The 22,787-nt window shown below is 37.4% G+C and overlaps 1 protein-coding gene across 2 annotated transcripts in view; it reads left to right on the top strand.

The window, feature by feature from the left end:
* The window catches only part of SLC9A9 (solute carrier family 9 member A9), a 659,022-nt gene that overhangs the window by 278,635 nt on the left and 357,600 nt on the right, over positions 1–22,787 (top strand). For both annotated transcript variants that reach the window (XM_077756733.1, XM_077756732.1), the window contains one exon: positions 21,658–21,763. In XM_077756733.1, coding sequence (XP_077612859.1) covers positions 21,658–21,763 — 106 coding nt within the window. The remainder of the gene's footprint in view (positions 1–21,657; positions 21,764–22,787) is intronic.

Below are 22,787 nucleotides of genomic sequence, written 5' to 3'. Positions count from 1 at the left end.
CCAAGGATCCAGACAATTGTCTACACATTGCTTTTAGATGATATAAGGAGTGATTTAAAAGAATAAAATTGTAGGATATCTTTGCAGAAAGAGACTTTAAGGATCAATCTAACACCCTTATTTTATTTTAAAAAAAAGTAAACTGAGGTTTAGAGATGAATGCTTTGGCCCTGATATAAACAATATTACAGTTTATATCTATAAAATTCATGAAGGTTAACAGTAGATTCCAGGAAAGAGGTGACCTTAACCTGGCTTCTTTGCCCTTTATTACCCTCTCCAATCTACCTAATTTTGCTAAAAACGTAGAGTCCAATTATCTGATTTTGCTAAAATCAGATGACTTGTAGGAATATGAAGACTTTGGTGATGGGAACGGGTGACCTGCTTGACCCTGCATGACTGAATTCAGTGTCTATGTTTACTGGGTTAAGGAGTGGCCTCCTCCAGGTGCCTGAAGGGTTTCTATACCACTGGTCTACTTTATGGTACTTACAGGACTGCTATCCTGGAAGATAGTCCAGCAAACAGCCTTAACATAACACTCAATTAGCCAACAAAGAAAAATAAAAATGCAACATGACTTCTCAACAGCTTGAGAGAGGAAGATCAGTCAGAACAAACAGAACATACACACATGGAATAAATTCCTGAAGTTGTCAGAATACACTTTGAACAAAAACCTTCTAATAAACTTTAGGAGGGTCAAGGGCAGATAACATTCATGATTTTCCAAGTAAACAACTGAATAGATAAATTAAAGAGAATGGAATGGTCAAGACCTGCCCTCCACAGCAGATAATCATCTGGCCCAAAATGTCAGCAATGCCAAGATTGAGAAACCTGCATTAGCCATGCTCAAGTTAGGGTTAATTAAGACCTTAAGGGAGAAATTACAATGGTAATCCACAAGCCCCAGGATTTGTAGGGAAAGAGAATGCAGAACTTTCATCAACTTCTTACCGCAGGAGATCTTTTGTACTGCCCTGATATTATACCCATGAGCACCTTAGTGTCTAGCCAATTATGTGTGTTTTGTGTGACAAGGAGCTGAGCAATAATTACTTCATGGAAATGCAATTTGAGCCTATAGGGTAGAGCTTAAACTTTTTTTTTTTTAATTTGTCTTTTCACTGCTGTGTATAGCTGCCCTTTGAAAGTTGCACCTTTCCATTTCCCTCATCTTCCTTCTACTAGCAGCAATCCAAAACAGCCTTACTTCTCCCTCACAATTTCTGGACTTTTCTTGATATTATTATTATGATTTGTTAGTGTCAATTCCATTTTACTCTGTATACTTTCTCTATCACTGATTTTGAGGGGGGTGAGTCAGTAGCCTCTGTTGGCTCTATGCCTTGGTAATTAAAAGAATGATGTAATAAAAATGCCACTTTTCCCTAAATTAACATAAAAATTCAATGCCATTCTAATGAAAATCTAATACTTTAAAAATAGGAACTGAACAAAATTATCTTAACATTTATGAATTAAAATAAGAGCTTTAGGGGAACTGCCTAATCAGATATAAGAATATACTACAAAGCAATTATAATCAGATCAATATGGTATTGGCCTAAGATTAGACAGATCAGTGGAAAAGAATAGAGGATCCAGAAACACATCCCAGTATAAATGAGAATTTGACATATATATACAGCTAACAGGTATTTCAATCCAGTGTGAAAGGATGATTTGTTTAACAAATGGTACCTGCACAATTGACTGCCTGTCCATTTAGAAGATAATAAAATCGGGATTATCTAACCATTTACAGAAATATGCTTAGAAGAATTAAAATGTAAATGAAAAAATGAAGTAAAAGAACTGTAAGAAAATATGTATCTCTTTATTTATCAATTATAAATAGGAAAATTATTCTTAACAAAGAATGGAAACCCAGAATCTATAAATAAAGAATAGACATATTTGACTATATAAAAACATATTTAAATAATAAAAGATACTATAAAGAAAGTCAACAGACAACACATTGGGGGAAAAGCATTTAAAAGTAGAGGATAGAGTATTACTATTTTTAGTATAGAAAGAACACTTTAAAATGACAATCTAGCAATAAAAGAAAAATGGACAAAGACTATGAAAAGACAGTTCATAGAAGAGTAAATTCACTTGGTGCTCGAGAGTGAAAAGCTGTTCGCTCACCAGAAGTCATAGAAATGTAAAATAAAGTAACAGCATATCATTTTGCCTGTTGCAGTTTGGCAACAATTGTAATGCCAAATAACAGTCATTGCTGGCAGGGAAGCAGGGAAAAGTAGACTATTATGCACTTCTAGTGAAAATTTAAATCATTAACAGACCTTTAGAAAGCAATTTGGCAACAAGTATTAGAATTTAAAGTATATAGTTCCTTCTGACCCAGTGATCTGACTCCTGGGAGTCTGTCCCACAGAAGTAAAAATACTGGGCCCCTAAGTATATATGGACAAAGATATTAATTATAACATTTTTTTTACAGTAGAGGGGAAAAAAAAACAATAAGGAGGAAAGCGAATCCTATCAATAAAGGAAATTATTGGAAGGTTGTAGGACATCTACACGATATCATGTAGCCATTAAAGAGGATAAATTAGTGGTCTTCCAACTGACTTGAGAGTTTTTCAGGAAGCATTATTGACTATATAAAGCAAGATGTAGAAAAGTGTATATAAAATATCCCAAGATTTAATACATATATACAAATGTATATGTATATATAAAGCAGGGTTCATAGGGTGTAATAATAGAAACTTTTTTCGCCTACTTCTTTGTTTTTAATTTTTAATTTAAAAAAAGTTTATTCCAGTAAAACTAACATACAGTGTTATATTAGTTTCAGGTGTACAATACAGTGATTCATTAATTTCATGCATTACTTAGTGTTCATCACAGTAAGTGTATACAAATCCCATTCGCCTGGTTCACCCAACTCCCTATCCACTTCCCCTGTGGTAACCATCAGTTTTTCTCTGTAGTTAATAAGAGTCTGGTTTCTTTGTTTGTTTGTCTCTTTTTTCTTTGTTTGTTTTGTTTCTTAAATTCCAACGTGAGTGAAATCATATGATATTTCTCATTCTCTGACTTATTTCACTCAGCATTATTACCTGTAAACCTATCCATGTTATTGCAGACTGCAAGATCTAATTCTTTTTTATGGCTGAGTAATATTCCACTGTATATTTATTCATTTATCTATTGATTGGCACTTGGGTTCTTCATCCATTCATCTATCAATGGACACTTGGATTGTTTCCATAGTTTGGCTATTGTAAGTAATGCTGCAACAAGCATAAAAGTGGATATGTCTTCAAATTGGTGGTTTTGTATTCTTTGGGTAAATACCTAGTAGTGAAATTACTGGATCATTTAATCTTTTGAGGAACTACCATACTGTTTTCTATGGTGGCTGCACCAGTTTGCCTTCCCACCCACAGTGTACAAGGGTTCCTTTTCCTCCACATCCTCACCAACACATGTTTTCTTGTGTCTTTGATTCTAGCCATTCTGGCAGATATAAAGTGATATCTTATCGTGGTTTTGATTTGCATTTCTGTGATGAGTGATATTGAGCATCTTTTCCTGTGTTTATTGATCATCTGCATGTCTTCTTTGGAGAAATGTCTGCTCATGTCTTCTTCCCATATTTCATTGAGTTATTGGTGGTTTCTGTGTTGAGTTGTGTAAGTTCTTTATTTATTTGGGATGCAAGTCCAATATATCCAATGTCATATGCAAGTATCTTCTCACATTCAATAGATTGTCTTTTTATTTTATTGATTTTTTTCCTTTACTGTGCAGAAACTTTTTAATTTTGCTTTTGTTTCCCTTGCCAGAGGAGACATCTCTAGAAAAATGGTGTAAGAAGGTGGTCCCATTTCCTTTTTTTGCATGTTGCTGCCCAGTTTTCCCAGCATCGTTTTGAAGAGACTGTATTTTTCCCATTGCATAGTCCCATCTCCTTTGTCATAGATTAACTGATCATATAACCATGGGTTTATTTCTGGGCTCTATTCTATTCCATTGTCTCCCATGCCCCTTTAAAAGTATTCAGTGAGATTAATTTTTTTTTCTACCTGCTGGATAAAAACCCATTTAAGTTGCAATTGGAGTCTCAATTCAGCAGTGAACATGTCGAATCCTGTGTAATATCCCAAGTTTTCAACTTAATTTAAGACTTCACACTATCTGCCCTACCCTGTTGAAGGTAGGCTGTGTACCTTTGGGAGAACAGGTGTGGCTGTGTTCTTCATTCTTTATCATGTGTCATATCTACCCCTTACTGGATGTAGTTTCTATAAGGTAGAACCAGAGATGAGGTAAGGAAATTTTTCATTTGACTGATAATTAGCTACTATCAGAGCAACTGGACAGCCATAGCCATTATATTTCTTATGTGAGAGCCATAGAGTATTTCACTGTGTCCCCAAACTCTAGTCATATTTTAAGCTATCTGATGGCCTAGCCAGAGTTCCTTTCCATAGGCTTGCAATGAGGGTTAAACACCCGTATGTGAGATTCACAGCTCACAAGCAGAAAAACAACTCTCTTCACAAGTCTTCACCTCTAGGCTAAAGTCTAGAGGGAGATACTTACTCATTTTTTTGATATATATTTTAAAATTCTGCATCCCACTGCAGGACATGCTATTCTTTTCTTTGTTCCTTAAACTTCTAATTTAACATCTATTACAAATGTGTGTGTGTATGATTATTACAAAGAGAATTTTAATATAAAGATATTTTGGTGGGACATATATTAGAGTATAAATTGGGTTACTTAGGAGGAGGAAAGATACAAGTTTAGGAAAAGAAGAGATGGGAAAAATGGAGACATGTTAAAAAGAAAAAGAAAAAAAGATAAAACAAAGTAGTCAAATAAACAGCATATGTACAATGTGATCATGTTTATGCATTTATATGGAAGCACATCTATGTATGTAAAAAAGAACTCCTCAAGATTTTTAGAAGTGAGAAAATTAACCAATCATTTTTTATATCATGTTAGTAAATCACTGTGAAATCTGATGAGGAGATCTTAAAGGAAAATCTTCCAACTCAATATGGTATTATTGCACACACCATGAAGTAAAAAAAAAAAAAAATCCAGTGACTTTGTATATTACATGTAAGTCACACATCTTGACTTGCTCTGGCAGCTAAAGTGTGCTAAGAATCCCAAGTGCTTGATGAAGCCCTGAGTATTGGATGTTGGCTTTCATAAGGAGACTACTGGTTCTTGTTAATTGAATTTAGAAAATTCACTCTGACATTATCCTGTCTGGAACCTAAATTAAATGCATGGATGATAATTCATTTATTGAAATTAGAAACCAAGAGGAATATAGATACAAAGTCAAAGTCTCTGCTTTGCTAATGTTGAGCCCAACCAGCCTCTACTTGACAAGTGTCATAGCACCACGCTATTTTTATTACTGGGAGTTGGTAGATCTAAGGTCTAGTTTAGTTCTTGCTATTAACTCACAGAACAAATCAGGTGGCCACTTTACCTTTCTAGGTTTTCATCATATATTCCCAGAAGAATTAGATAATTGCTGAGATAATTCTTGCTCTATTTAGTGGTTCTCCAACTTGAGTGTACTTAAAACTCACTTGGAGAATTTGTTAATATACAGGTTACTGGGCTCTGCCTCTAGATAGTTTTATTCAGTAGGTCTGAGGTGGCTTCCAAAACTGCAGTTCTAAGTGTCCAGTTGATGGTAATGGTGCCAGTCCAGAGACCTAATGAATATAAGAATTGATGAGTGAAATATTTGTATTCCTGAATAAACTGGTGAATTATAGAGTGAAGTGGGCTCAGTACTGATCTCTGAGACATCCATCTCTCAGATTAATGACCTCCCTTCTGAGATGCCACCAGCCAATCTGTCTCCTGGCAATCTCCATTACCCAGCATTCCCAGTATGTGCTACCTATATCACTGCTAGGTATCACTGTAATTCTGGGGCAAATTGGTCCCAAGGGAAGGTGTGATCTAGAGCTCTCAGGCACCAGCTCCTTTCTCTGTGGGTTAAAGATCTAAGAGAGCTCCTAGAAAATTATCTGCATAAAATGATCACAGTTAGGGATGAATCATAAACTTTCAATCCCAAGAGGAACTGCCACTGAAAATAAAATAGACATGTGATGTGGTAGGAGAGTTACCTAAAAATGAAGTCAGAATAGGGTCTTCTAGTGACTGAACTATCCTGGATATTGAAAGCCTCTGCTCATTAAGGCAAGATTACTGTCATGGGTGAATGGAGCACTACGTTTTAGTGCTTTAACTTCTCTGAACCTCACTTCCCATGTCCTTAAAATAAATACTGTAAAAGCAAAACAAAACAGAAAGTACCTCCGATTTCTTCACAGCATTGCTATAAGATCAAATGAAATGCTTTATAGAAAATTATTTGTAAATTGCTAATTTATTAAATAAATTTTTACTAGCAGTGAGTTCTAAGGCAGTTTATTGGCTTTTTAGATAATATCATCATAGCATTCTTATTTGTTTACAATTGAACATAAAATTGCCAGATAACCATTCTTTTCTTAAGTAGCCATGATGAAATAGTTATTTTCTCATATTTCATTACTTATTCACCCGCTTTCATAGCCTATCTCCAATATAAAGAGGTTTAAAGAAAAATAAATAATTGAATTATATTTATCTCCATGTGGATTCTCTTTTTATAATATCTGCTATACATTTAGATACTTAAAATTCTCAGTAGTTTCCCTGTATTTCCAGACGCTGCTCCTATAGTCATATGAGGCATTACAAAATGTTGTATAAAGGCTTGTATAGTAGCCTACTTGCTAGCCTCTATTTGAATTATATAAATCATAGTTCCTCTGATACAATAACTGAGCATGGGTGCTATAGCCTTTTATTCCCTGCTCACCTATCCATCCCCACTCCATCCTGTCCCAACCACAAATTCTAAAGCCACATTCAGGTCTGTTTTTGCATTGGTACTTCTCTGCTTTTTAAAACCAGTTGCACTGTTTCTCTAATGAAAAGCTCCTTTTCCTCTTAAGTGGACTGCCATTCCACACCCTATATCCCTGTATATAGCTTATCCCATGTGCACTACAGTCACCACTGACCATAGCCATCTTCCAAACACAGGGACACAAAATATGACTTCTCATCCTTCAGGGATCCGAGGGTGGGGTTTTCCCTGTAGCAAATTCTCTGACTTGGCTAAATGACTATTATTGTCTCCTTGGCATAATCAGGAAGAATCATGGGACAAATGTATAGCACTGAGTTTTCATCTTTTCCATTAACACTTTGAGGAAATAAAAGTCTTCCAAAATGAGAGATGTTTTTATACGCTGTATTTGCAAGTCACTATTTTCATTCAACATTTAAGTTGTAGGAGGTGGGGGGAAAGTCACCTTTATCCTTTAAAGTTTGCTGCAGTGTAACTATTCCAGAGGCACATGAACTATCTTACCTTTGATCATGTTGATAATCTGAAGTCCCTTTCTATTTGGGGTTACTATGGTTACGGCTGCACCAGCGATGTGTGAGCTGCACTGCTGTTTTGATAAAAATAGGTATTAACTATCAGTCATAGTGCTTCTCATTTCACAGCAGTTCTTGCAGAAGAACAGCATATTTTTTTAAAAAAAAGAAAAGAAAAGGAAAAGCCTTTCCAAAGAACCATGAAGGAACATCTGCATAAATAATGGTGATTGGTCATGTGTATAAAAATATTTTTAATTAAATTCTTTTTAATTAAACAGTGTTTTGCTGAATCCTTGTCTATTATTTGCACTGAGCTTAGCCTTGAGGAAGATGGCTGATTAACAAACCCAAGAACCTATAATTAAAAGTAGAACTGTTATTTTTGGAGAAATGCCTCTCTGGTAAGGGTGACTTAATGGGGCTGTCTCATATTTTTTCATTTGTCATTGAATTCTGTGGTTAGAATTTTAGGTTCATTTTTTTAACATAGGAGAAGTGATTACCAACACTGCCATAATCAGAAGAGTTTTTATATTTTAGCTTTATTTTCCTGCAGTCCCTTTAATCACACTCTCCTTTCACTGTTATTGTTCAATAGTTAATTGTGTATTTCATTTATTTCTTTTGTTTGCATCATGTCTTCTTTTTAAAGTCATACATATTGTTTTTTCACCTCTGACCCACTCTGCCCATCCATTTCAGAGTTTTAGACTACAGTAAGTTTGTGGTTTATTATCACTGGTGTTATCAATATTCAAGGAATTCAAGAGAAAACTGAGTCACTTTCTATTTGTAGTCAAAAATAAGATGAAATGTACAAAGTAGTTCCTTCAGTACCAGGCTGGCTTAGAGAACAGAGACAACATTCATTTAATATATGCTAAGCAGCATAGGAGGAGACAGAGAGTGTTTTATGCCTACATTCTGAAAAAAAAAAACAAAAACAAAAACAAAAAAAACAAAAAACAAAAAACAAAACACTCACATACAGTTTAAGGTTCATGTCCTTGAACCATTCACCGGGTTCTTTGTGGAGAAACTTGAGTGACTCTACTTTTAGTATCTAATATTTGGTAGAGAAGTATTGTATTGTTATTGCTTTGGGAGAAGGGAAACAGTGAGGGAATATTCAGGGCCTTTTCTTATGCTTTCATTGAATTCCAGGGGGAAAAAATTACACCTCTGAGGAAGTCAGAGGATATTAGACTAGCATACTTCCCACAGAAGGCAGCGGGCTTCTGGAGACTGCAGAGAGACCAGCCATTTTCACTATGTATTGTGTTTCAAACCTGCACATAGTGTCATTTAACAGTACTCTACTGAATTTTCTGTCTATTCAATTCCATATTAAGCACACTGGGATAGTATCAGTTTAAAAGCCTCTACATAAACCTAGGTCTATAAAACACCATCATATAAACCCAGATTCTATTCTTGAACAAATTTACTCAGAAATAAAAATAACAGCTTAGATTTATATTGTGTATCTTTTTCAAAGAACTCAAATAGCTTCCACAGTCAGCACTTCAGTTATTCTCACATAGTTTTCCTGGGTAGAGAGGATGCATTTAAGTGAAATAATTGGGTGCAGATGATTTTTAAAAATTTTCTCAAGATTTTACAGTAAGTTGAAGAAAGATTGATACAAAAGCCAGAACTTTTATTTCTTTACAAAACTAAACTATGTTTTTGCAAGTTACTAACAGCCATGTGATTGAAATATATTATTGACTTTAGCTAATTTGCAGCTAGTTTTAAAATCAGTAACATCTTTATTCTACCCATCAGAGCAGTGGTGCACTTGAGTCAATATTTAGAAGCAACCCAAAGCTACCAATTGGCAGCAAATGAAAAGCTCCATCTGAATTTTTTGCTTTGGAGCATGTCATCTACTGATAACAACCATTAACTAAGTGTGTACACATATATCATCTAATTTGATCATCACCACAGTCAATTATCTCCATTCTAATAAACTGAGGTTCTAAATACATAAGTGGTTTATTTAAATATACAAGGCTTATAAGTGCCAGAGAATAGAAACAAACCATGTCCAATATTCTTTGTTCTATACCACTGCTACTTCTCAAAATAGAACAGTGATGTGCCAATTAGGCTTAGCACAATGAAATCCAACACTCAAGTTCTCCTTTTATGATTAATTTCACTGAACAAACATTTATTCAGCACCTGCTATGTGGAGGTCACTGTAGGAGTGGTTGAGGGAAGGAGCAATGAACCAGACACAGATCCCGTCCTCAAGAAGCTCCTTTCTAAGGGGGATGTTGATACAACAAGTTTGGTACCAACAATAAGTTGGTAGCCCAAGCAGCTTTGTAAGCACAGAGGAAGAGGTTATGGACCCCTGTACCTCTCCTGTGGGGAGAGGATCTGAGAAGGCTTAGAGTTTCCCTCACCTCAAGCCAGTATTTTGCCTGATTGAGAAAGATAACATGTCATTTGGAAGAAACATGAACCATGCTTCTCTCCTATAAGAGATGACCCTATGAATAGAGGTTTTTCATTCGCATACAGGGCCACAGACAACATGACCTGCTCAAACTTAGCAAGATCTCCCTGGGCTCAGACACCTTTGGGAGTATCCTGACTTGATAATTCTGGGAGTTAAGGTCAAGGCAAGGGGGCATATGCACTTGCTATTATAACTTTCTCCTCACTCATGCAGATAAGAATCAAATTTACAATCATTTTCCCATGACACTATTTTATAGTTGCTGTTTAACTCCTGATTTCAGAGCTGCACCCAGGTTCCATCAGTATAATTAGGAAAACATGTACACTCTACATTTGAGGTCTTTAGTTTTGGAGTTTGAGTCTGAGAGCCACAGAATTTTAGCTTTGGAAGGTCCTTAAAGACAACCTCACTCAACTGCATTTTTAGATGGGAACCTGAGACTCTGAGAGAGAAAGTAAGTGCCCACTGAACAAGAATTAGGTGTTCTTTCCAAGTGCAGAAATTTAAGGGGTATTTTGTGAAAGAAGGAAGTAGAGAAGAGTTTCCATTGCTTCTCTGCTTTATCGATAATACCTGTTTTTTTCCCTTGAAGTAATTTGTGAGTGTCAAAGGAGAAACACATAGGTAAAAGGTATCATTCCATTTTATAATTGACAAACCCTCTGATGGTTTTGATGATATTAATAGTAACAGTAATCATATCCATTGTTAACTGAGCTACAATATACCATGAATTATGCCGCTTAACTGTTATCCAAAACACTTACATGGGAGGGAATATTTTTATCTTTACTGTACTGACAAAGGTTACTGAAAGCTTAGTGAGGTTAAGTGGCTCAAGATCATCAAGTTTATTTGCATCACAGCTAGTATCTGAATGCAGGTTAGTTTTAGTTTGGAGCTAAGTTCCCAATCGTTATCTCTATATTGGGACACAGTTGTAAATAGCAAGGTCTTGGCACAAAGGTCTCTCCTCAGGTATGGAAAAATCAGCTCCACAGAACAGAACTGAGAAGATAATAGATGACAACCAACTACATAAATGCTTCAAGATATTGAAAGTGGATAAAGCAAGGCTCCAGGTGTTCTGAGGGTGGGATTCCAAGAACACACTGAAAAACCGTTTGAACCAATTCAGCAGCTCTGTTGACAGGTGGAAGACAGCTGTGGCTGACAGACCTCTCTGGCTCGCTGCTCTGGGAAACAGAATGGCTCTGTTTAAATGAAAGCAGTTCATTCTCAGCAGTACTCAAAGGCAGACCTGCAAAACAGAAGTTTTGAAAGTCAGCATCCAGCCCACACATTCCATTTAGGTGCTAACGAAGATGTTGCACATTGTGGCAAATTGGATGGAAATATCTTAAGAGTACTTCCTTGGACAAGAGGCTGTTTGGCTCCCTCTAGGGCTCAGCTTGGCTGCCTAAGGTCAAAACCGTGGAGCAGTAAGGCAATGAGAGACTCAAGTTGAAGATGGCACTTACTCTCCGGCTGGTGTAAGTGCAGAGCCCCCACCTGCACAACCCTGAAAGTGAGTGACTCCTTAAAAATGAGATGCCTAGAGGAGCCAGGAGAGCATTCACTAGTAGCAGACTGGGACTGGGTCCTCTTGCCCCGCATTGCCTGTCAGGGGCCCCTTCCTTTAGAATTTGTTGCAAAGCAGCTTCCCTCCTAGAGCATGGCCAAGAAAGGACAGAGGCTGACCTTTTACCTGGATACTACAGATAAACAGCATTGTGTTGTTCAATTTATTATTTTGAACTGAAATGGAGACAGCTTTTTGTAACAAGAGCTGCCAGGTCATAGAGTGGGCAAAGAAGTGACTGATCACAATGGGAAAATACATGAGAGGCAGGGGCTGGTCTGCTCCTCAAGGAGTTAGCTATGTGGTGCATGACCTTCAAGAGTCATTCAGTCATTCACTCATTTAATCAACAGAATTAATTGTCTACTGCTAGCCAGACACTTGAAAAGACATTGGTGAATATGTAGGTGAACAACTGATAACCAGTGGTGACCAGCTTTTTATCCAAGAGGACCTATTCAAAGAAAAGTTAAAATGCTTGCAAGCTATTTCTCAGGGGTTTGTTTTAAATGCTGCTTTCACATAAGAAAATGCACTTATCTACAGTCAAACTTCTGCATTCTTATATTATTTTCCAGTCCAGGAAGGATTACCATAGAGGGCTAAATTTTCAGATATGACAAAGCTAGTTCATGCTGCAATATCTGATGTAATATAGCACCTCTGGAACTGTTTTCTTTTTCTTTCCTTTACTGACCTTGTAAACTACTGAACCGCAAAGTATGGCTTGCTTCTTGATATTATATCCTCCAAAGTCCAGAGATCTTCCCAAAGATAACTCACAACATTTTTAAATACAAACAAACAGCTTCTTGGTTGATGATGATGCCATTTCTAAGTCATTCAGGAGCAAGAGCAGCAGATTGACTGGGGCTGCCTGGGGGGTGGGGAACACCCACACCCAGTGTCAGGCACACAGTTAGTACTTACCAAGTTTTTATTCCAGTAGAAGGACTCCCGGTGGAGTTGTCTTGGCAGTGGTTGGATATTGGAATCTGTAGTTGGCAGAAAGGGATGAGCTGGAAATTAAGATGATTGGGTGTGGATGAGGCTGCCCAGGATGAGTTGGTAGAGTTAGAAGGGAACCAAGGAGGTATTCCTGGGCAGCATTTGTATTAAAGGAATGGGGGTTCACAAAGGAGAGAAAGGGGCTGGAGAGGCTGAGGGAAGCTAAGAGAGGCTAGTGTCCCCAGTATATAAAAAAGAGAGCACTTGGAGAGACAGTAATGGTCTACAGTGCCATGATACATAGAGGGCTTGGCAATTTGGAAGCCTTGGGGAAGTTCTGAGAAGGAGTCAGGAGGGGAGAAGTCCTCATGTACGGCATCCTGGGCTGTGGGAAGAGACTCCAAGTTCCATGCTTTATCTCTTCATTAAGTTTTGTCAGTTTTTAAAATGGCTGTTGTCCTTTCTTATTCTAAAAGTAGCTTATTATAGTAAATTTATAAAATAGGGGGGAAAAGTTCAAAGAAGAAAAATTTAAATGGAAATTGCTTGCTTTTATCATGAGAGCTGCTTTCTGACTTTAGGCTTGCTCTCCTCAGGTTTGCTTTGCCCATTGTGCTGGACTTCCATCCTGGTTTAATCTTTGTTATTCTCACCTTGGCACCAATTCTTCGTACTGACTGTGCTCAACAGTATATTCCAGATCGGATACACATTGGAAAATAAAGCGATTTGATGAGCTGTAAAAGAATACATTGGGTAAATGAGTGATCTGTTGTGTGTGATGATCATACTGAGGGTAGCACACATGGATAGTTGATAAGCACAAAGGGCCCCATAGGCACACATCTGCAAGCCCACAACCTTCTCATTGGTCTGGGTTTTTCCTTGCTAAGTGTGATCTAAAACATGGATGTGTCTAAGTGACTTCTTTTCTACCAGTGGTGGGGTTGGGGCAGGGAGGACTGTGCTTATGAGAGGTCATCCTAGCCACATCCTTATTCAGTAGCTCATGTATTAAAAAGTCAAATTCCTGGGGTCTTAACCTGCCCATCATTTTGTACTTCTTCTTGTGGAAGTGTAGCAGAGTGTACTGGTTTGCTAGGGAAGCCATAACAAATTACCACAAACAGTTTACGAAATTTGCAAATTTAAAAATTGCAAATTTATTATCTTACACTTCTATAGATCTGTAGTCGAGGTTGACTCAGCTAAGTTCTCTACTCTGGGCCTTACAAGGGCCAAAATCAAAGTGTTGATTGGCTGGCTGGGCTCTTATAGGAAAGCTGTTGGAAGAATCCACTTCGAGCCTCATTCAGGTGGTTAGCAGAATCTGTTCCTTGCAGTTGTGGGACTAGGGTGTCTGTTTCCTTGCTGACTAAAACTGGGGACACCCTTGCCTCCTAAAGATCTCTCTTTGGTCCTTTCAGGTGATCTCCTCCATCTCAGAGTTAGCAATGGTGTATGCTATCCTTCTCACATGTGAAATCTTCCTGATATCCTTTTTTTTTTTTTTTTTTTTTGAGTCTCCTTTCTGCCTTCTCTTCAGTCAGTTCTCTGACTCCAGGCAAAGAAGTTTCTCTGCATTTAAGGTCTTATGTGACTAGGTTAGATCCAACTATATAATCCAACATAATCTACCTGTTTTAAGGTAACCTTAATAATACCTTCACTGTGTCTTTTGCCATTTAAAGTAAAAGATGCACAGCTTCCAGACATTAGTGTATGGACATCTTTGGGGGCATTATTCAGCCTACCACACAAAGTAATGACGGCAATGAGTGGATTCATGGTATGACTTCTCTCCTCTTGTCTTTTTCCCCCTTTCTCTCACACATTCTTACTGTTGACTCTTCTCAATATTACTTTTGTTCACTCTCAGCAATTTTGCTAATCTACTTAGAAAACAAGAATATTCACCTGTCATTTTGAATCTTTCCTCTACTGTCTTGAGCCACAGGTTGAGAAATGATGACATAAGACACTATTTGTTTTATATATTTTTGTAGCAAGAGAAACATTTGTTTGTAAGGCTCACTTATTTTATGTGTGATCATGACAACACAATTATCTCTTTCCTTACAATAGTTACACTTAATGGGTCACAGTGATATCTTTATCTTCAAGTGTTGATTTCTTGGGACACATCCAAATTTGGCCTGCTTCATGGCTCTACTGAGCTTTTCTCTGAATTTATTTCATGATTTGTAGGTAAACCCTTGCCAACCATGCTCATTTTTAAAATGGCAAAATGCTTAAGTAATAATCCTGATTGGAGAATCCGTGTACAACACGGTGAGTCATCCTCACTCAGATATTGGGCATACTTCAAAGATTGCCCATTAAACTGCACCATGGCTCATTAAATACCTTTGGTGAGAAAATTGGGTTTTTGTTAAATGTTTATGTTCTGTGCTAATGATAAATTAAGAATATTCCCGTTTTAGTTACTTTTGGGAAAATTTTTAAAGTACTAGCTAAAGTGCCAGCAGATTTCAGCCCATAAATTCCCAAATACAGGATCTAAAATACACTACCACCCCCCAACCTCAGATTTATTCTCAGGTTTCTATCTTTTCAATCTTTATGTATCTTACTTATTTTTCTCTCCTTAATACCAAACCTCACGATCTTCAGATTACCTTCTTATACTCTCAGTGGCTTCTAAGGACTGTACTTTTGGTATTAAGCACAAGAGGAAGTAGATTTTTCTGGAACACCATTTAGCCATGTTTGAAGTCAATGAAAAGATGTATGATTGTCAGTGTTTTTATTATGCATCTATGTATTGAAGAAACAATCTCTGTCCACAAAGCACTTACATTCCAAAAAAAGCACTTAAACAAATACAAATACTAATTACAGAAATGTGATTCCAGAAGTGTGCTAGTGGAGCTAATGTGAAAAGAATAATTTTCCTCATTTAAGAGTTATTAGAGGGGTGACTGGGTGGCTCAGTCAGGTAAACGTCCTGACCATTGATTTCAGCCCAGGTCATAATCTCAGGGTCTTGATATCAAGTCCTTCCTCAGGCTCCATGTTGAGCGTGGAGCCTGCTTAGGACTCTCCTTCTCTCTCCCTCTGCCCTCCCCAGCAAAAAAAAAAGCTATTAGAAATCCTCTTCATGTATGCCAGAAGAATTGGCTCATTATTGTGTGACAAAAGATTCTAAGATTTAGGGAGCCTTGCTCAACAGGACTCCAAGAAGAGCATTAAGCTCTATAGAAAATGATTTGAGGGACTTTTTTTTTTCATTTTTCTACAAGGTGCTTAGCTAGTATCACTCTTAATGCATAGAATATAAGCTAATTCATTACATAAAACAAATGGCTTAGGACAATGCTTCTCAAGCTTTTTGTCGTCACAACCCCTTTATAACTCTTCAGATTAGGGAAGGCCTCAAGGAGTTTATGTGTATTATATCTATCAATATGTACCATATTAGAACTTAAAATTTTTAAGCATATTTTAAGTTAAAATTATAATAATAAACCATTTACATTTTAAATAACATTTTTATGAAAAGTAAATTCCAAAACAAAAAAATTTACTGAGAAGAGTGACACTGTTTTACATTTTTAAATATGTGTTGTAATAGAAGACAGCTGGATTTTCACATCTGCCTCTGCATTCAATTGTACTATCCCACATCATATAGCCCCTGGAAATTTTCACTGTACACAGATGAAATATTAAGAATGAAAAATGCAAGTGACATTTTCATATTATTCTGAAAATGGTTTTGACCTCGGGGATCTTTCCATCTATATGGGGATGATCCAGAGGTCCCTAGATGATACTTTGGGGTCCCTAGATGATAGTTTGAAAACTTTGCCTTTGGGCAATAGAGCTTATTTCTCCTAAGGATCCCTGGTGAAGAAGACTATAATAGTGTGGTTGCATATAGTATTTTGTCCACTACTAACTCTGTACCAAAATGATATATCATACTGATGGCCAAAATAAAATTACAGTGTTTTAAGGCTAAATCATTCATGATGTTTTGTATAACTTCTAATTTAGAAGTGCCTCAATGAAGTAACTTCTAGTGATTAACTTTCTAGATCTAGTGTCACTTCTCTGACTTATTTCAGAAGGGTGAGGTTTTCTAGTTGTATTTCTGGGTTATGATTAGCAGAGCTTGACTGGCAAAAACCAATCTGTGTGCTGATGCTGCTTCTGAGTCTCCACTGAGAAGGGGTAGGTTCAAAAAAATTCTAGTATTTCATACGTCAGTTTTTGTGGAAGTCTTTCTTTGAAATCTCACTATGTACAGTATTTCAGAAAAGTGAGGAAAGTTACAGGAGAATTTCCTCCTTCATTATCCCTCTGAGAAAATGAAAATGCATTTTCACAATACTCACTTTTGGAAATGGAAAAATGCTACCTTGTGTATGAGAATTCCAGGGTTTTCCACCTGTCAGGCCTGACACAATTCAGATGCATAAGCCTAAGATATGTGATTCTCCATATGTTGAGGGCAAGTGTCATACATACTGATTTGCACAGAAAACCACAGAGTGCACTTTCCAGCTAAAGCCAGCATTTTGACAAGGCTGAGTGATGGCTTAGAACAAGAGGGGTAGAAACTATTGTGTGGAGTTGCCCATAGACCCAGGCAGATCTTGTGCCAGGTTGTTGAGAGCTGCCACATTAAAATATCATTTGAAATTTAAATTCCTTGTAAAACACACACAAAAAAAATATGGGTCAGAAAGTTGCTAATGGAGATCTTAAGGTTAGTACTGTCACTAAATCATCCTGAAGGCTTAGAAGTGACTGAAAGAGAAAGAGAATTGGAAAAGTGGTCAGTTAAAATGCTAGCAGTAAAAAAAGGAAAAAAAAAAGAAAAAACATCTTTTTAAGAGTCAGCACATGGAGATATTGATGGGGTCAGGCATCATCATCTGTATTTTTATTTCCAGGTATGTTTGTTACATTTGAGATGAGAAAATACTAGTTTTGATGCTCTAATAAGATAATAAGGTTGTAGTAGGGGACAAGACTCTTGGTGTGATGAACAAATTAGTCTAAATACCGTATAACTTCACTGTTAAGGCTTTTCTCTTGAAGAATGAGAATTATATATGACCTTAACAATTTTTCATAAAACTTGGATCATCCCCCCAACCAGCAGACATTTTCAACCGTCTTTTAGCCTCTAATTTATACTTTTGTCTCCTTGCTTTCAGCAGATGATCTTGCTTTACTGAGAAGACAACTTTATTTCAACCCCTCAATTGTCCTCTGCCTTCTCTAGACTTTGATCTAGCCATTTCCCTTCTTTTTCCTCTGCCTTCAACCTCTCTTTCCTCTGGCTTATTCTGCGCAGCCTATAAATTAGAAATCTAAGAGAAATTTTCACTTGGCTTTATACTCCACAGGCTACTATTTTTTCTCTTTCCATCCTTTATCACCAGCTTCTTAGAAGTACAGTCCACACCACTGCCTCATCATTCATGCCTCTCACTACCCCCTTGTTATTTGACTGCTACAATTATTTTCTCAGATATCTCTAATTATTCAATGACATTTCTCAATCATCCACTACTCTTACCTGGAGTAGTTGTGTGTGTGTGTGTGTGTGTGTGTGTGTGTGTGTGTTGATCTATTTACACCTGAGGTTATATGTACTTACTTGTGTGGTATGTATTATTTGTGTCCCTTACTTGAGAGACAAGTAAGTGTTTTTCTCTAGCTAAAAGGTCAGGTAGGGAGAGGGTGTATGGAGGAGAAGGAGCCTCAAACCCCAAGAAGAGTGTTGGAACTTGCCACTAAGAGGTAAGTGGAGCTAAAGTGTGACAAAGACAAATATGACCAAAGTCAGAGGTTTAAGAAATTGGATTGTGTCTCCTCCCCTTCCTATCTACATGGTGTCTGTCTAGTGTGTTCTCCTCATACTCCCACAAGAAGGCTCATCTAAATAGGCATTGTTCTTTGGCCAGCCTTGGGCCCAGGTTGTTCTTACAAACACAGCCAGGTGTGGGCAGAGCTGGTGTGAGCGTGTCTTCCACTATTGCAAGAGATGGCCTCCTGGGAAGGTGCTGCAAGAGTCTTGGACATTCTGTGTAAGATTGAGCCCTGCCAGCCAGCTAATTAAATGAGTTGTTTAAGAGCTCCAAGCTTCGCAGCAAGAGTGGGTTGCTAACTTCCTGACTCACCTATTCAACTCGCTTGTGGTCCCAGCAAATATTCCCTCTGGTAGGACACACTGCCCGGCTTTATTTTGAAGCTGTTCTGTTTCTTCACAGGGTAGCTAGGAATGTGCCAAGTAATAGCTTTCCTCTTTTGTGTGGGATATCACTTATGAAGTAGAGTTCAGTTCTTTGTGCCAAAGGAATTATGGGAATGTCAGAACAGTTTTGAACAAAACTGCATATTCAATTAAAAGCCTTTCCCTTCAAATGCCCTAAGTTCTCACTGGAAAGATGAAGAGTCCCTCTCAGCACAGAGGGGCCTAACTGGGGAGATGGGGAGTGAAACCCAGGTTCTTCATCCCTATTTGCAAGCCTAGGAAACCACTGTGGGAGTGCAGATGAGCTGCAAGTCATCTTTAGAGCTTAGAAATATAAATAGCTACAGAGACCAAAGTCAACAATAGAGCTGCCATAATAGAATTTTGTAGTTTAGGAATAACTTTACTTTTGTTCCACAAGATCCTCACAAAAGGAAAATGCTGTTAATTAAAACCCCCAACTGAAGCCTCTTTGTTTTGATGAAATACAGGGTCTTTATTCTATCCAAGAAGGAGAAAGAGGTACTTTTTCTTAGCAGAGGTAATTGCTACCTCTCCCTACTACCACTACCTGCAAAGGCTAAGGGTTGTAGCAAATGTGAATAGCTACCAACTAGTAGAGAGTGCATCTCTGCATTTTACCTATCATAATTAAGGACCTATTCAGCTAGAATAATGAAATTGATTATATGCCTGGTAAAATGGGATCTGGCTAATTGTCATGCCAATTCATGATATTTTATTTCTGTTGTCTCTTCTACAAAGCTGGTTGTTGAGTTCAATACTCCTTCCTCTAGGATAACTTTTAGTAAATAAAAATCTATTCACAGGAATTCATGATGGATAGTTTCCAGCTGATTTGTTCATGCTTAGGGTCATGTTTGGCAAATATACCATATGTGTTTTTCATGTTTCTTTTTCTCCACTCATCACTTAACTGTGAATGTCCCCCAAGAATCTCTTATGAACTCTCTTCTTTGTCTATACACTTTGCCTAGACACACAGCCATTCTTATGGCTTTGTGTTTCATCTATTATTTCATCTATTATTAACCCCTAAATTCTAAATTCTTTCTTCTGATTTAACTCTGTAAAGTTCAAACATTTTATTTCCACCTTTTTAATTAAAATTTCCACTTGAAACTCCACCTGACTGTTTAAGTCAGCATGTCCAAAACCAAACTTACTGGATTCCCCTGTGTACAAAGTAATTTCTCTTATGCAACCTCATCCACTAATTGTTTAGGATTTAAACCCAGAGTCACTCCTTGCTGCCTGTCAAACACCAAGACTCACCAATTCTCTATCCCAAATATCTTGGACATACAGCCTCTTCTGCTGTGTCCTCTCTGCCATTACCTTTTAGTTATTCACTCATTAAAGGCTTATTATATTATAGCACTGTTGTAAGAGCTATTAACATTCAGGGAAGCTGAGAATCAATGAATAAGTGAAGTACGAAGTGCTGTGGTCATTGACCTATCAGAATCCAAGATGGTGCATATTTAGGGTGGAGCAGGATGTTCAGGAGTTTGTGAGTCTGATTCTAGGACCCTTCTAGTACAGTCATCTCTTGCTAGAATATTTAGGAAAGACTTCAGCCATGCTACCTGTGCTTTATTTTCCAAACTGAAACCAAACTGTCACTTTTCTGAATAAAACCCTTTCCTGGCTCCCCACTATAGCAGAACAAGTGCCAGCCAAACTTCTTGACTCTACTTACAAAACCTTCCAACTCAGCCTTTGTTCCCCATAGCACTGTTCTTTTATACAACATAGGTACTAATTTCACAGCCCATGAAATAGGAAAGGAAAGAACAGAAATGAAAATGCCAACTCTGCCTTAAAAATTTACCATCAGAAGCATTCCTAACCATCCTCTTTACCCCTTTGGCAATCAACTCAGTGGATCAGTTTCCTAATGATTGCTGTTCACACTCTGCAAAACTGTTTCAAGTATCAAGACACTGAATGGTTTTGATGAATACAGAGAATCATTGTGTGGTTATATACTGTCCCGATCTACATTCAGAGGCTGTATATGATATGTGGCATATTGTAGCCATGCAACAGGCTGCCAGAAACAAGTCCTTAGGTCCTGCTCTTAGAAACATTGGGTTCGCCTTTATAGATGAGTATAATATCAAGAGAGAATGAGAGCCAGGTGCTGGCCACCTCTCCCTTCACAGGAGTGGGCCATGAAACAACATTCATTCATTAATGTATCCATTCACCCATTCATGCATCAAACACTTACTGAGAGTTTTCCAAGTACCCTGTGTTGCAAAGATGTGCCCTATCCCCAGGGATCTCACAGTGTCTTCTGTGGTAAGTTTTGTGATTTGATTCAAATGCTAGGATCCAAAAGGAGTGAGCCAGATTGCTGCTGAGTAATTGGTGTTCTGGGGGATACTTGAGAGGTTTTTAAAGATTGAAGAAAGTTTTATGTTGGAGCAAGAATATGTGTGTGTGTGTACGTGTGTGCGTGTGTGTGCGTGCGTGTGTGTGTGTGTTTAAAGAATGGGGGAATGGTAGCCCATGGATGGGAAACAAATTGCTGCCCTGGTAAAGTGAACCAAAATGCAAAGTTAATTTAAAAACTACATGATCTGGGAAGATTACAGCAAGTTCAGTGTGGCTTAGGGCAGGCAGCAGAGGGTTGGCAAAGGATACAGGGGAGATGCTGGAAGTTAAACAAGGCGCAGATTATAGAAGACTTCTACTACAGAGCTGAAACTTTCTCTATAAGCAGTGGGAAGCCCTGAGAAAGTCAAGAAAGGGAGTGACCCATCAGATTTTTTTTTTAAATAAAGATCCAGTGTGGGTACAGAGATTGAATTTGAGAAAATGAGCATTTAATGAATTATTTTTAGAGGTGACCACACCAAAGTACAAATACATGGCTATGTTTCAGCTAACCTTGTATTTGTGTGTGTTTCCTCCTAGTGACAGTACTAGCCATTTTCCATGAACTACACGTTGACCCTGATCTATACACACTCCTGTTTGGGGAGAGTGTGTTGAATGATGCAGTGGCTATTGTCCTCACATAGTAAGTACCAGAACTGTTTGTTTTTTGTTGTTGTTTTTTTTTTTACCTTGTGAAATATGCTTCCACTTGGTGATAATTTTCAAGGACTTTAATAGTATCTTTTGTTTTATGTTGTAAAGATGTGGCAGTTTCTAGTTCTTAAGGAATTGTTACCACAGAAGATCTCTAATAATGGGTACAATTCACTAAGTACATAAATTTTAACACTATTAATGAGTTTCATGTTTCTAACATATTACAAGGTACCACCCAGAGGGTAACTTTTTTTCTCAGGCACCTATATTTAGTTGATTAACTTAGAGTTCCTAAAGTGCATGTAAATGAGCTTCCTTCATTTCAATCAATATCATTTACTTTTTTCTTTATACATGTCATTTTCCAGATAATGGACTAATGCTAACCAATGTATTTATAGTAAGTTTGACAAATTGGAGAGTCACAATACTCTTTGTTTCTCAATGCAAATGCAATGTTTAATAGGAACACATACATCTTTAAATTATCATGTCACATGTGAAACTAATGGAACTTCAGCTAAGTGCTAACGTAATTTTCCCTTGATCCTGGAAGAATTTTCCTTTCGAGATGAAAACTAGTGCTCTTTCCTCACCTTCCCTTTAGACACTTACCATTTATATTTAATAAATGCCACTTCAGTGGCTTTCACTATGTCAAAGGTCTCTTCTTGGTTTTAGATTAAGACCAACATTTTGGGCAACTGTCAAATACCCCAATGGAAAACAGCTATCTGATAATTAAATGTGACAACAGGATTCAACTCGGGGTGTTAATTACTTCAAATGCATTTGAAAATGTATTGTGAAGTAACAAAGGATTTTTAAAAGTCAGATCTCCCAGAGGGAAGCAGGAAACCACAGAGCAGAACCACTCTTCTGCCAACTGAATTTCTTAAGGCTACCAGCCAAAGTTGCCACTGAATTCAGCAATTTTTTTTAATCTTTTTTATTCTTTTTTAATGTTTTATTTATCTCAGAGAGAGCGAGAGAGACAGTGTGAGCCGGGG

Source organism: Crocuta crocuta, unplaced genomic scaffold, assembly GCF_008692635.1.
Source record: "Crocuta crocuta isolate KB4526 unplaced genomic scaffold, BGI_CrCroc_1.0 scaffold337, whole genome shotgun sequence".
In the NCBI taxonomy this organism is placed as follows: Eukaryota; Metazoa; Chordata; class Mammalia; order Carnivora; family Hyaenidae; genus Crocuta; species Crocuta crocuta.
The sequence above is the reverse complement of the archived record's forward strand: the minus strand, read 5'-3'. Positions and strand labels throughout refer to the sequence as shown.